Source organism: Cynoglossus semilaevis, chromosome 2, assembly GCF_000523025.1.
Source record: "Cynoglossus semilaevis isolate Cse_v1.0 chromosome 2, Cse_v1.0, whole genome shotgun sequence".
Taxonomy (NCBI): domain Eukaryota; kingdom Metazoa; phylum Chordata; class Actinopteri; order Pleuronectiformes; family Cynoglossidae; genus Cynoglossus; species Cynoglossus semilaevis.
The window spans coordinates 4,840,810-4,855,974 of NC_024308.1; the positions used below are offsets into that span (position 1 = coordinate 4,840,810).

A 15,165-nucleotide genomic window follows, 5' to 3' on the forward strand; every position below is an offset into this window, starting at 1 on the left:
CTCTCGAAAAGGGACTCTTGACATAAAATGTCTTTAATTATTTTCCCTCTCTCCTGGCTCTGTCTCCAGGACTCCAGGCGAGAGTGGAGAAGCAGCAGGCCCGAGCTTGTTTCAGGATGACAAAAGATTCACCCTGGCCACCGGGCCCTGGGGAGTCTGGGAAGGAAGTTGTCAAGAGGCTCTCCTCACCTGCTCAGCAGTAGTCTGACTGTGTTGTGGCAGAGCGAGGAGGAGGAGGAGGAGGAGGAGGAGAAGGAGGCAAGGGACTGCCACTCTGTGTGGGCTGTGCCAGCTTCACACACACATACAACAAAAAAAAAAAAAAACCATGACTGGGCTGCACAGCAGGGCTGTAAGAAGTCGCACACATTTGAACCATCCGTTTCTTAAACTCCACCTGGAGAATTCACAGATCGAAGCTAAAGATTAAACTCATCACCATTTATACACCTGACATCAGTCAGACACTGTTTTCAAAGGTTGGAGATAATATCATGTTGTTATTTAAACACGCTGTGGGGAGACTTTTACTTTTGATCAGTTCAAGCTTCAACACCAGGATTCAACTTCAGGTCAGACGCCCGGCCCGTGTCAGACCTGCCTAATCGAGTACAGAGCAGTACAGTGGATCTAGTCGGTTCCCGTAGCGGTTAGCGCGTGGGATCCATCGGCACAGAGAGCAGAGCGTCTTGTGTTCGATTCCCAGAGAAACCACATGTTTGGTGCTTGCTAGGGGCAGCCTGCTAACAACATATCTGCTGCTAACACAACAATTTCCCAAATATAAAATAAATTTGAATGTTTTGAGTTTCTACCATATTAAGTTTCAGCAGTAGATCAATGTTGATCAAACCAAATTAATCATGATTAATCAGCCGCTACCAGATTATCCAAGGTTTCATTGGTTTGACGGCTCTAAATTAAAGGTATTGTAAACTGACTGGAGATGATGATGGAGTTGAAGTCAAGGAACAAGGTGTTAAATAAAGTTTCTTTTCTTTTCCGCAGCGTCTCATGGAGGAACCTGGAGATCCCACCAGAGTTCCTCCTTCCAAGAGATTCTAGAGGGCGCCGCGGCACCTGGTGTTCCTGTGAGCCCCTCCCTCCAGACCCCAAACTGCCTTCTGTGTACGTAAGCGATGTGGCGTTAAAGCAAGTCGGTGACGACGTGCTGAAAAATGCAGCGTCAAACTTCAAATCCAGTCTTTGGAAGGTTTGGAATTTCAATGAGAGACGAAACACGATTATTGGGAAATATATGTAGAGTATATTTCAGAATGAAAGTTGAATTTTAAACTGTTTTAACCTGTGAGTAGAGGTGAAGTTCATGGGGCTGCAGGGCTTAAAAAAAACTGTAAACAATAAGGACTGGATAAAAACATGATGATATTTAAAGTCCTTAAAGACTTTTGCCTTTTCTACAGCTCTAATATGAATATTATACTTTTAGATTTAGGTTTCAGACACATTTATTGATATTTACTATTTGTGCCACGTGACAAACAGGGAACTTATCGCCTAGGCAACAGCAGCCGGCGGCGGTGGCATGCTGGAGGAGGAGGAGGAGGAGGAGGAGGAGGAGGAGAGAAGGTACTGGATTGATTTCGGTATTGACAGATACTCCAAGATGCAGTACTGGTGTCGGACAAGAAAAAGAAAGAGCATCAGTCACCGCAGGAGACACAAGCAGTGATTTTGGACATGAAGTGACGGAGCTGTAGGTTTGGTGATTCAGTGATCACCTGGTACCACCTGGTATCACCTGGTACCACCTGGTGTCACCTGGTATCACCTGGTATCACCTGGTATCACCTGGTATCACATGGTACCACCTGGTACCACCTGGTACCACCTGGTGCCTCCTGGTATCACCTGGTATCACCTGGTATCACATGGTACCACCTGGTACCACCTGGTATCACCTGGTATCACCTGGTATCACATGGTACCACCTGGTACCACCTGGTATCACCTGGAATCACCTGGTACCACCTGGTACCACCTGGTATCACCTGGTACCACCTGGTATCTAGATAGTTAAATAGATTAATCCCTCGGGAAATGTAGGAACTTCTTGCTAATGCTAACCGCTACACTACAGAACCGACTGTCGTCTCTAATCCTAAATAGAACCTGGACTTTATTTGATCAAGTCCAGGTTCTATTTCAGACCAGAGACTAAAGGACCAGGCTGTGACGACTGAGCTCCAGAAGGAAACCAGAACAGAGAGAGAGAGAGAGAGAGAGACTGAGACTGAGACTGAGACTGAGACAGACAGAGTGACAGTTTTAAACTGGGACAGAGACAAAATGAACAGCGTCAAACCAACTCTCCTGAGTCCCTCCCTCTGTCTCCACTCCGTCCCCGTGGAGCCATTGAAAATCCTCCTCGCCATCAAATACAAAGTTTATTTCTGTTAAATGAACAAGTGTCATTTCCAGTTCCTCCTCTCACTGCACTCAAACGCTTTTATGTTGATGTCGTCAAGCCTGTTCTGCAATTAATATTTCATGTTTATGTGCATTTTCATATACTGTGTGTGTGTGTGTTTCCGCAAATCATTACATTGTCTTTTCATGGGAGGGGGTCGGAATCAAAGTGAACACAATGTCAGTGGAAAAGAAGGAGGCGCAGCCCAAAGACTGTCACTGAGGACGGAGGGAGAGGAGCTGATTCTACACACACACACACACACACACACCGACACACACACACACACAGTGTTCTGTGGAGCAGCAGAGAACACTGCAGCCGCGGTGGTGAGGGGGGGGTTTTAATGAGGCGGGAACACAATCACTGGTGTTTTGTTTTTCCGGGGTGTGAGGGAGAAAAACAGGCATAAAGTGATTAGTTTGAAGTTTTATTCACAAGTAAAATTAGGAACGTTGAGAATCTTTCCCTCCACAGACTTTAGTTCATTAGTCCCACAGCAAACAAAGGTTAGTTCAGTATCAGCCGCGGATAAAACTCTGAGGTTTGGTAAATGTTTTAAGAAACTTTGTTTTTAGTTTAGTTTTTTTTTTTCTTTCTTTCTGTTTACATGTTACATGTTTACTTAGTTTTTTCCTCACCTACCTTTTTTTTCTTTCGTTTTTCACTTCTCCAACCAAAAATTAACTTTAAAAAACAAAAAAAAACTTTCAGCTTTTTTGTATGTTTTAGTTTTAGTCGAACATTAATTAATAAATGTTAAATACTGGCTAACTGTTAGCTCTACTGTACAGGCTAAGACTGAGTCATGATTTGAAGTCAGTCAACAATGTGGTAATATTTACGTTCAGTCGTCAGTGGAGCTCTAACTTTAACCTATGGTTTTGAATATTATAAAAAAAAAACAATTAAATTCATATTTATTATTCTCCTTTTTCAGCTGCTGCCTTTAGAGGTCACTAAAACCAATGGTGTGTCCCTCTCTCTCTCTCCCTCACCTCTCTCTCTCTCTCTCTCTCATCACCTCTCTCTCTCTCTCCCTCACCTCTCTCTCTCTCTCTCTCCATCCCCTCTCCCTTTCTCTCTCTCTCTCTCTCTCCCTCTCCCCTCTCTCTCTCTCTCTCTCCCTCTCCCCTCTCTCTCTCTCTCTCTCCATCACATCTTACAGCAGCCATTTTCATGTCCAGAAGCAGCTTTTGGTGCTTCTAGAAAATCCAGGAAATGGATAAATGTATGTTTAATAAGTGGAGTTTAAAGGCACGGCGCCTGCAGCGCCATCATCAGGTAACGCCTCCGCCGTAATGGCTCTGACAAACTAATTAACTTCTACGGCTTGAGTGAAGCTAACAAGACGCGCGCAGGCATCAGAGGAAGGCCAAGCTCTACAGGTGATAACCCTATTTGGCGGTGACATTTTTTAGTGTAAAGTCACAGTGGTGGTGATGAGATCAAAGGCAGAAAGTCCCCCACTGGGTCCAATTAGAAGTATGCATTGTACGGGGAAAGCGGCAGAGCGGCGGAGAGGAGTGTGTGGATGTGAGAGAGAGAGAGAGAGAGAGAGAGAGAGACGTGGGGAAGAAGAAGAAGAAAAAAAAAACTGTTGAGTTATGATATTCATAATCCATGCAGAGAGTCCTTTCCAGTACAGGTCCTCTCCCCGTAGCTGTGATCTTTTCAATTTACATCAAGGGAGGATGGTCGGGGATGAAAGAAGGGCGTCCGAGGCGCACAACCCACGGAGGGCAGACATGGGGCCTCATTAAGTCCCAGCCCAGTCGGCCCAAAACAGGGCTTGAAGTGCGTCACATAAAGAGCACGGGTTCAAAGGTCAGACTTGGAACAGATCTCCATTTAACTCTTCAGCTGGAGCTGGTAATTAGCAGGTGCAACGATGATCCCTGCCTGACTGTAAGGGACGACACCACACATCTGTGTGATACGGACACACACACACACACACACACACACACAGACAGACTGGTCTTCGATACATTGGCGTCCTCTTTCTTAAACTTCTATCATATATCATTCCAATTTGCAGAAAGTTCAAGACTGTGCACATAATAAAGGTTACGGTGGGTTTTTTTATATACAGTTCAGTGTAAAGTAGGTAGAAGAAAAGCTGACGTCCAGAAATACGTGTGCATAAAAAAAAAAAAAAAAACCTAGCTTGAGCTTTTTTAGTTTTCTTCCACTTCGTGATTAAAAAGAAAAATAGGCAGAATGCGTTTGCCATGCGTAGTGGTACAGTGGTGAGCGCTCTTGCCTTACAATCAGAGGATCACCAACGGGGCCTTAGCAACATCCCATACAGTCAAACACACTGCGTGGCCTCGTTGGTTTCACTTCAGCACCAGAACCTGTCGATCCTTTGACCAAAGGTACGTGGGTGTAAATGCTGGTTTGTCTCTCTAGGTGGCGCTGTGACCACTGCTTGGATTGGCTCCAGCTGCCCCGGACATCCAGTGGAGAATTTAGTGGCAGTCGATGATGAATGATGAATGAAATAAGACAAAAAAAAAAAAACTCCCTCCGCCTCCCCTGCAGGTGGTGCTACAAGACACCACCATACACCTCTAGTGGTCAGACTGTGGTGATGACTTCCCTATGATTCTATGATGGTGTTTTTTCTGTAATGTCTTTTTTTTTTCTTCTGATAATAAGATTATTTATTCAAGGTGCAATACACTATTCCACCACAAAAAAAAAAAAAAAAAACGACAACACGTGACACTTGGTCACTACTGAGAATTAACTGCTGGGAAATTCATCCAAAAATAACGGGGCGAGTTTTGGAGTCTGGCCGACAAGACCGCATTCAAAGTGTTAACAAAAACACTTTGGCATATTTTTTTATTTTTTTATTTTTAAACATACACCAAACCTCGAGTGGACCACGGACGGCCTCCCCAAATAACGACCCCGACACTTGTCTGTTGTTAAATAAATAAATAAACATATAAATAAAAGAGTTGAGGTTTTTTTTTTTCTTCTTCTTCTTCGTCTTCGTCTTTGCACAGAAAAAGAATGTTTTGTTTAAGATTCCGTCCAGGGAAAGAAAGCCATGGGGACGCAATTAAGGAACTACAAAGAAAAAAAAAATAGTTATGAAAATCTCCCACTTTCTTTTGATGTTCTACAGTCTGAGCTCTTCACACACACACACACACACACAGAAAGACGCTGGCATATAATCTCACACAATCACCTATATACATATCAGCAACGGAATCCAAAAATAAACCACTTATTCATTTAATTAAAAAAATAAATATAATCTACCGTTTTTTTCCTCTTATCATATAAAAACCAACCATCGTCAGAACGCCGCAGTCGATGGTGTGGCATTTATTACAGTTTTAAGCAATTAACGAGCGACTGTAACGTCGGACAGAAGTAATGATTTCCTTAAATGTTAAATTATCGGAGATGAGACTAAATTATGGTCTAAAAATGGCTACGGCGCGAAGACTAGAATAGACGCAGACTTAAGGCACGCAGTGAGTCATAACTCATAAATATAATGTGTGTTGATCTGCCGTTCAGCACGTGCAAGGCATTATTCAGGCACACACACACACACACAAAAAAGAGAGAGAGAGAGAGAGAGAGAGTCTACGTGTGTGTATTTTAATAGGGGCCGCCCTATTGAAATGCGATTCTCCCCAGTGTGAGGTTACTTTGTCAAGCTGACCTCTTGGAGCAGCTGAGCAGCAGAGTTTTGCATACATAATTAACTACAGCTAAATGTCATCTCTCACTTCAATAACTAACGCAGTGGGTGATGCTGCTTCTCTTTTTGACTTTTAATTCAGAGCCGACCCACCGGCACACCGACGACGTGGAAATGAGGTGTGTGGCTTTTAAACCCGGCACCAGTACGAACTCACTGACTTTTCTGCGAGCTCGCAAACTGTAACCCGTTCGGCCGTGATCGGAGGCAGCAGCAGCAGCAGCAGCAGCAGCAGCATCATCAACATCAGCAGCAGCAGCACCAGCAGCACCAGCAGCAGCAGCAGCAGCAGCATCATCAACATCAGCAGCAGCAGCACCAGCAGCACCAGCAGCAGCAGCAGCAGCAGCATCATCATCATCAGCGGCAGCAGCAACAGCATCAGCAGCATCAGCAGCAGCAGCGTGGGTTAACATTTGCAGAAATCGAACCGTTGCTCTGCTCGGAGCGTGGCGCTGCATGTTGTAGCTGTGAAGGTGTGGTATAGAACGCAGTGTAACGGAGCGTGGAGCTGCTACATCCTTAGCGTCAAGCTACCGGTTGTTAATGCACACATTTAGGAGAGAAACACATGTTGGAAAAAAAAAGTGAAAAATCTAAAAATGGATAAAAATAACGTGTGTAGATCACAGTGTGACTCCGACGATGACGTCATACAGAAGCTAAATTACTTCAAGGTTAACTTTTAACGTCGTCTTTGAGAGTTTCGATTTCCCTCTGTATTCTAGGCTAATCTGTAGCCACCTGCTCTGGGCTAACCTGTTATCTTTTAGCCAATATTTAGCCTTTTTAATATTTTATTTTTGTTTAATTCAACTAATGTGATTTAGTTGAAACTAAAATTGGGTAAATATCAATAAACTTTTGACTTGTTTTAGCGCTCTTTGCTATATGTTTAGCTAACCGTGCACAGCTAGGCTAACACTGAGCTCTAATTACAGGACACATTGATGATTATTTTCTATTCAGTTTCAATATTATTTCCATGACCTACAGTATATATATCTGACACATACTAAACATATTCTACGAGCTGCTTTTGGGCTTTTGTTTTTTTAAATTGGTTTTGGCTAATTCTTAGATTTGTTTGGTCGACGCCTAGCTTTTTCCGCACAGAGTCTTGAAGGCAGATATCGAGTCATTTATCGCTTGAGGAGGATTTAGCAGCTAGTTAAAAATGTATCAATTTAATGTAACACATTTTGTAACACGTAATTTTTTTTTTTTGTAAAGTTTCTCAACTTTTTTTCAGTTTACAATACTGAAGTTTTAGGCTAGCTTTAAGCTGTTTCTTGGAAAACTCAAATTAATCCTTTGCTAATTTTTAGCCAATGTGGCCATTTCTGGACGACTGTTAGTTAGCTTGGTTAGCTTTACTCAGACATTTAGAGTTTTTTTGGCATTTGTTCCTAACCCAAAAATAGTTACACCAAGGGCAACTGGACAAAGTACGTTTTTTGTTGTTTTTTTTTTTTTTTATGAAGATGGTTCAGTTCTGAACTGAAGAAGCTTCTTGGATGAAACGTGAAACGTCTTCAAAAAAAAAAAAAAACTTCATCCAGTTGCCCTAGATGTAAATGACCTGGATGACTGAGAACCATTTGTTCCAAACTTTTTTTTTTTAGCAGCCGTTCCTTGAACAGCAGCTGTGAACCTGAGGTGGAGCCACACGTGGGACAGACTCTACTGTACACGGTTTGAGAGAGTGAGTGTTAAACCTTTACTCCTGAACTACAGAGCTTCAGTGTCGGAGATGAACATCCAGGGCTGATAAAGTCGCTGAGTGTGTGTGTGTGTGTGTGTCGATGTGTGTGTGTGTGTGTACAGTTGTCGGTGCATCTGCAGCATCTGCTGCTGTCGGCTGCTCTCCGCCGCCGTCGATGATGATGATGATGTAGATGTTGTTCTCGGGGAGTGTCGGCAAAATGAACACACCAAATTAAAGCTGCGATGTTTGATTAAGTGTGCCAGGTGATCTCAGGAGAGCAGCGCAGACACAACCTCAACCCCCTCATTCATTTGTAAACCTCCAAATGCAGGCTTCAAATACAGCAAGTAGGAGTGTATGCTGTAACCCACCACCCCTCCTCCCTTGATTGAGAATACAAATGATCAAATGTACAAAGGCGCGGGATGTACGAGGAGTTCACGGCGTCAGCAAAAGGAGAAGAAGAAGAAGAAGAAGAAGAAGAAGAAGAAGAAGAAGAAGAAGAAGAAGAAGAAGAGGAGGAATTAGGCTGTGATGTGAAAAGAGCATCTGAAAATAAAGATGTGAGCTGCATTGTAGCACCTCGGCTTGAATGTGTGGCACTGAAAGAATAAAACATGAAGAAAAAACTCTTCCCTTCTTCCGTCATCGCTTTGAGATCAATGGCTGGGATCAAATAGGAATGTGATCCAGTCGCACACTTGTTTGTTTTTGGAATTAACTCAAACTCCTAATTTGCTATTCTTGGATACTTTTAATGACGACGGCGGTAAACAGCTCCAGCAACCAAGAAAAAGCCAATTATAACTTTATCAGCACAATCTGAGTGGAGAAGTGGAACTGTGTATCTCCAAAAAAGACAAAAAAATACCTTGATCTACCAGGGAAAAACTACAGTTTTTTTTCTCTTCTTCTTCCAAAGGACTGTTTCCTTTCAGCGTGCTTGTCAACACGTTGGTTTTACCAACACGAGCACAGTCTCTCTGAGATCGCTATGATTTATTAATGAGAGAGGGAAAATTGGAGAATATATATTTTTTTACTTTATTTCCTCTAATAATATCATATTGTTGTTTTTTTTTGTCTGATAAAGGAACAAAATGTTTCTCGGTCTACTTTAAAAAAAAAGTAAAAAGAATAAAGAAAATTACAGAATTATCAAAGGCAGAAGCTGAAGTGACGTTCAGGAGACAAGCTCAGGAAGAAGTTGGAAAAAATAAGATGAAAGTAAATTAAAATAAAAATGAAAAACCAACAGTAATTTGTCTGTTTCCGCTGTGATCAGTTGACTATTATAATATGTCTGTTTGTTTGTGTCTATAATAAAGAGAAACAAAACATCAAATGCAGCTGTTTTTAAAACAACAAAACCACGTTGTTGTGTTTTTTTACCTGGTCTAATTCACCAGTTTGGATTCTGTTTTCCATAACTTTGGTAATAATCCCATCATCAAATGATGTTTTGGGTAATTACCTGGATATTAGCTGGACTTATTTAACTATCTGTTGTTGTTAGCAGCAGCAGCACAGACGGAACTTTGTTCTGCTGCCTTTTCTACAATCATGGATCCATGACAAACGTTGGTAAATGGAGAGTGAAGTTAGTCTCATCCAGATGAAAGTGTCTGATGTGAAGGAAAAGTTAGAGCACTTCCTGTCAAAGATGAAACTTAAAAACTCAAGTGTAGGGTTTTGTAGTTAAACTATGGATATAAAACGTATAAAAAACTTTTATAACATGGACTAAAACACATACGAAAAATCTAAATGTGCATTTTTAAATTCAAGCTTTGTGCATTTTCTGTTTGCATCTGATAAAAGTTGAGCGGAGTGAAATAATTCTGAGTATTTTCTGCTGAAATGACCTGATTCAACACAGACCACTCTGGTAGAGTTGGTGTTATTTGCTCAATAATTCAAAAAAAAAAAAAAAAAAAAAAAAGAAATCCTTTGATGTAACTACACATTACTCCAGTCACATGACCAAGACGCAGGATGTCTGAATCACGCCACTGTGACTGCTACATCCTTTCTTCACCCATTACCCAATTACCCCCCACTCCCGTTTAGACCCTTCCTCTCATCCTGGACTGAACGGAACTACTAGTGGGGGGGCTAATTCAGGACAACTGTGAAATCTGAAGCTGCTAAAAGCCCGGCCACTGGTCAGAGCAGAGTGAAGTAATCCAGTCCACATGGGCTTCACAGACAGCTGCTCTGTGATTGGATGGATTTCCTGAACTTTGTTTAAATCAACATTTAAGAAAGGGGGCGGAGGGACAAGGGGGGGGGGGGGGGGGGGGGGGAGGGGGGGGGGGGGAAAAAAAAAAAAAAACAGTCCAAATGTAGTCACTCAGAGAGAGTCAGAAAATTCTAAGACAAATGTTCTTCAGATGTTTGTGGGTTAAATAGTTCCTAGAACTGAATAAAAAAAACAGTTTTTGTCTCTTTTTCCTTAGAACTTTTTGACTTCCGTACATATCGTATGCTAAGCAGCAGATGTTTTTACTACAACATGTTTGGACAGCTTTATTTACAGGAAGTGAGAATTCAGTTGAAATGGGCACAAAACTAATATTATTATTATTAATGTTTTATGTCATTTTTATGTTTGTATTGACGTTAAAAATGTGGTTATTTGCTCAATAATTCAAAAAAAAAAAAAAAAAATTTGAATGTAGTTCTAGGGCAGATACTGGATCAGTACCAAGCTGTGGGTCATTTGGTTCCAGGGTTTTTTTTTTTTCCAGGTTCCACTTTACTCAATCCCCCGACACATGTGACACTAACGGACTTTGAAGAAGAAAGCAGGGAGTGGCACTGAACCCAAAGAACACCGTCCCCACAGTTAAGAACAGAGGCAGCAGTGTAAGGCTGTGAGGATTAACTAGAATGTTCTTTTTGTGCGGTTTGATAAACACGTGCGTCTAAAGTCATCTTTAAATAAAAACGTGTTACGCCCAAAAAAAAAACTCAAACACTGGGCTGCGTTTGTGCAGTAATACATTTGTCCTCGACCGTTGGGCCTTCAAAGCCGGGCTAATCATTAGTTTTCCCGTCTTTGAAATTCTGTTTGACAGTGAATAAATCTTGTGAAGTAGCCGGTGTTACAGTGTGTGAATTAGAGGAACATGAAAAGAGAGGGTTTTATCAGCTGAGCAGCGGCGCAGCCTCAGACTCCGAGCGTTAATCAAGAATCCTCCGACGGCCTCCGTCTCACAAACTGCACAATGCCTCCAACATCTCCCTGTGTTTGTGTGAGTGAGAGTGTGTGTGTAAACACAAACATCAAATGGCAAGTGGCACGTCCTTATCACTAACAAGCAAACTAACAAGAGACCTGGAATTCCACTCAATTAGTACCTGCTCGCTTCCTTATTAATCTATTGGCCCCGGTGAAGAGATGAGAGGAGACGGGAACGAAAAGAAAAGAAAACACACACACACACACACACACATATATAACAACAATTTGTTAGGATACATATATTAATGCAGACAAAGCTTCCTGTTTCAGGGTGTGTAATTTGACATGATGTATACGCTCTGTTCTGTCATTAGTCAGGGGGAAAAATGTGAGAAAGGATCAAAGTGGAGAGCGACTGGTCGGACACGTCGTTCATCACACGGCAAAGACGGAGGCTTTTCTCTCTGCTAACACACACAGAAAACACACAAAAGCCCTGACTTTTTATCATTATTTTTATGACAAACTCAGTTTGCAGTTTAATTTAGGACTCCAGTCCCCGGGTGCAGCAGGGAAGAAGCCAAAGCAGGCAGACAGGTCTTAAATAAACGGATAAATGCAGAGGTTTTTTTATATCTATATACAGTAGTCTGTAAATGAATATGCATATTTTTACTGTCCTTGTATTCAAAGGAAAGATGTTGTTTTTTTAACGGAATGTTTCACACTGCCAGTGTTTTATCTTCTGTGTGAACGGGGTCTCAAACTTAAATTAGCTCAGGGTTAATTGGAGGACCTCAAGGACAGAATTTAATTATTGTTGACTTCTGGTCTGCGGCGGGCTGTAACGGGGTTGTAGGTAATTAGTCCAATTCTCATTTCCTGTGGTCTGGACCATCCGTTCCCACAGAGCAAGACTCTGAGCAAACTGAAACCTCGACACTTACACTTTCTCCACTGTTTGGACGTGAGCTGACCTTGGATTGGCCTTGAGTAGATGCGTTTGGACAGTGGGTAGAAAAGGTTTTGTTTTTCAGTGCTCTACATTTTTAAAGGTAGTCAGTTCAATTTAAAACAAAATGTTATAAAATATGTTTAGAGGATGATCCCTCCTCCACGTTTTGAGAACTCTGTATTTGTGTATTTACATCCATACAGTATTAAAGACTTTACCTTGACGTTGTGGGAAGAAAAAAACGAGGTTCACTGGGTTTGACTTTGAAATCTACTACATATTTGGTAAATGATATCGTTTATAATATGTATGTTATAGATGTTATACATTTGTCACGGCCTTAAAACCAGACCCTGTGGATCCCATGCTGTCACGTCCTCTGTCTGATTCCTTCATCTTATGCCAAGGTCACAGCTCAGTGCTGACAAATACTGTTCCCATGGTAATGTATCCCCTCAGTAGTTTTGGGCCCAACCCCCCCTTTTTTCCCTCCTTATTCTGTTTGAAGGATGTTTTATGTCATGTGTTTGTTTTGGTGTGAAAAATCTATAGTGTAGTGTAGAATATTCAGAGTGAGTAATACGCTCTGTTATTTCTGTTTTTTTTTCTTTTTTCTTTAAACTCCGATGAGTCATCGCCAGGCTGTCTCTCTCTCTCTCTCTCTCTCTCTCTCTGTGTGTGTGTGTGTGTGTAATTGTGTGTCTTCTTTCTGTCTTTTTTTTTTCTTCTTCTTCTTCTTCTGTTTACGGATATTTCTGCGGGTGTGTGTTTTGTGTTTTGTGTTTTGTGTGTGTGTGTGTGTGTGTGTGTGTGGTGGACATAAAACACAGTGTTTATGGAACTGAGGCTGGAAGAGGTGAAATAAACTTCTGTGTTTGCCATTTGAAATACAATAATAATAATAATAATAATAATAATAATAATGGCTAAGAAGCTGCCGGAAGGTGTGTGTGTGTGTGTGTGTGTGTGTCGGTGTGTGTGAGGACATTTCCAGTTGTGCACGGGGACATTTTGGACAGTCCTCTTAATTTCAGACTGGACTATAATATAAGGATTCAGGGTTCAGGTTTTTAATGGTCCGTGTCAGCCATGATTGGACGAAGGAAAAAAAAGAAAAAAAAAAAACCAGAAGTGTGTGTGTGTTTGTGTGTGCACCTGTACTTGTGGGGACATTTTTGAAGATACTATTGTTGCTGGGACACTTGTGTCTTTGTGGGGACATTTTGCAGTGAGTGAAAGTATATTGAATCAGGGTCAGATTAAGGGTCAGATTAAGGATTAGGATTAGGTCATATATTTGTGATAATTAAAGTTATTTACAGGAACTGTGTCCTGTCTGTGTGAGACACCTGTATGTGTGTGTGTGTGTGTGTGTCTCGTACCACGTCGCTGGGCAGGTTGTGCAGGTCGTCAAACGGACTCTCCAGGGTGTTGTTGTCCACGTTCAGAATGACCACGTCCTCCAGTGATCGGCTCTGTACTCTCTGAAACAGTAGAAGGATTTTTACTGCACTGGTACTTGTTGGTCTGTAAAAAACTACTGACACATTTGTTTGTGAAAAACATTAACCCTAAGAGCTGTGGTTTGCAACGGCGTGAGCTAGCATGCTAGTTACGTGCTAACGTTCGTTTATAATGTCTATAATGTACTGTTAACCGTGTTAGCCAGCTGTTAGCTTAGCGTGGCTAACGCTATATTAGGGCTATTTTTGCTCTGTTTCATTATTTTCTGTTTTTATGGCTTTTTATATTCTTTTAAATATATTATGAATTACATTTTTACTCCTCAACATCGACCTGTAATCTGACTTTGATCTGCTGAAGTTTTTTTTTTTTTTTTACACAGATGTGAAGACAGTTCTCAAACTGACCCTCAGCTGTGTTTTATTTCTAGCCGTGAGCTAGCATGCTATTTACGTGCTAATGTTTGTTTATCTTTTTTCCTCCTTTATACTATTTAGGTTGAAGCCATTTTTCTTGACGGCGTGAGCTAGCACGCTAGTTACGTGCTAACGTTCGTTTATAATGTCTATAATGTACTGTTAACCGTGTTAGCCAGCTGTTAGCTTAGCGTGGCTAACGCTATATTAGGGCTTTTTTTCATTATTTTCTGTTTTTATGGCTTTTTATATTCTTTTAAATATATTATGAATTACATTTTTACTCCTCAACATCGACCTGTAATCTGACTTTGATCTGCTGAAGTTTTTTTTTTTTTTTACACTGATGTGAAGACAGTTCTCAAAACTGACCCTCAGCTGTGTTTTATTTCTGCAGATGTGGAGACAGTTTTTAGTCCTTAAAGATACAGCACTGAAATCGAAGCAGGATTTCGAGCTCATATTTGCGTCCAGTTTTACAGAGCAGATATTTCACACATTCATCATTAATATTTACAATTAAAAAGAACGCTTTTATTTTCCTTTTCTTTCTAGTCTCTATCTTGAATCTGTGATCTGGGTGGTTGGTTTCACCAGCAAAGAAAGTCACACATTTCCTGAACCAGGAGTTGGAGGAAAAAAAACGTTGCAGTCACATTTAAAACACACACACACACACACACGTGCTGTCGTCAGGCTTTTCTTCAAGATTAACGTTGGAAAAATGATGCATAGGAAGAAATATCAGAGCATCTTTAGTGTAACACCAGAAATGAAGAATGGGAGAGCGGGGAATCATTTGGTCTGTGCACACACTTTTTCCACCGCACCAAAACCTCATGCATCAACGGCGGCGCCGTGATGCTGCGCCGTGTGCATCCTGATGGCGACAAATTCAACAATTATTTCAGTGTGGTACAGGATGCAGGCAGGTGTGTGGGGCTGGTGGTGACGGTGGTGGGGGGGAGGGGGGGAGGAGACAGCAATAGTGTGTGTGTGAATTTCTAGTTTGTCACTTTTGTGACAGCCTGTGCAGTTGAGGCTCACATGCTGATCTGGACTAATTATGTAGTGGCGGAAAAGGGGTCTGTCACGGATGCAGAGTGTGATAAATACTGCCACTGCTGCAACTGTCAGACAAATACCTCTCACACACACACACACACACACATGCACGCACACACACACACACACGCATCATAACATATGCATGCACATACACTCCCATTCGAGCACTTACACACAGTGCTTTCAACTAGCATTCACACACA

General features: G+C 41.6%; 1 protein-coding gene across 2 annotated transcripts in view; it reads right to left on the minus strand.

Moving 5' to 3' along the window:
* The window catches only part of LOC103394512 (DENN/MADD domain containing 1B), a 131,190-nt gene that overhangs the window by 30,104 nt on the left and 85,921 nt on the right, over positions 1-15,165 (minus strand). For both annotated transcript variants that reach the window (XM_008331859.3, XM_008331867.3), the window contains one exon: positions 13,397-13,498. In XM_008331859.3, coding sequence (XP_008330081.1) covers positions 13,397-13,498 — 102 coding nt within the window. The remainder of the gene's footprint in view (positions 1-13,396; positions 13,499-15,165) is intronic.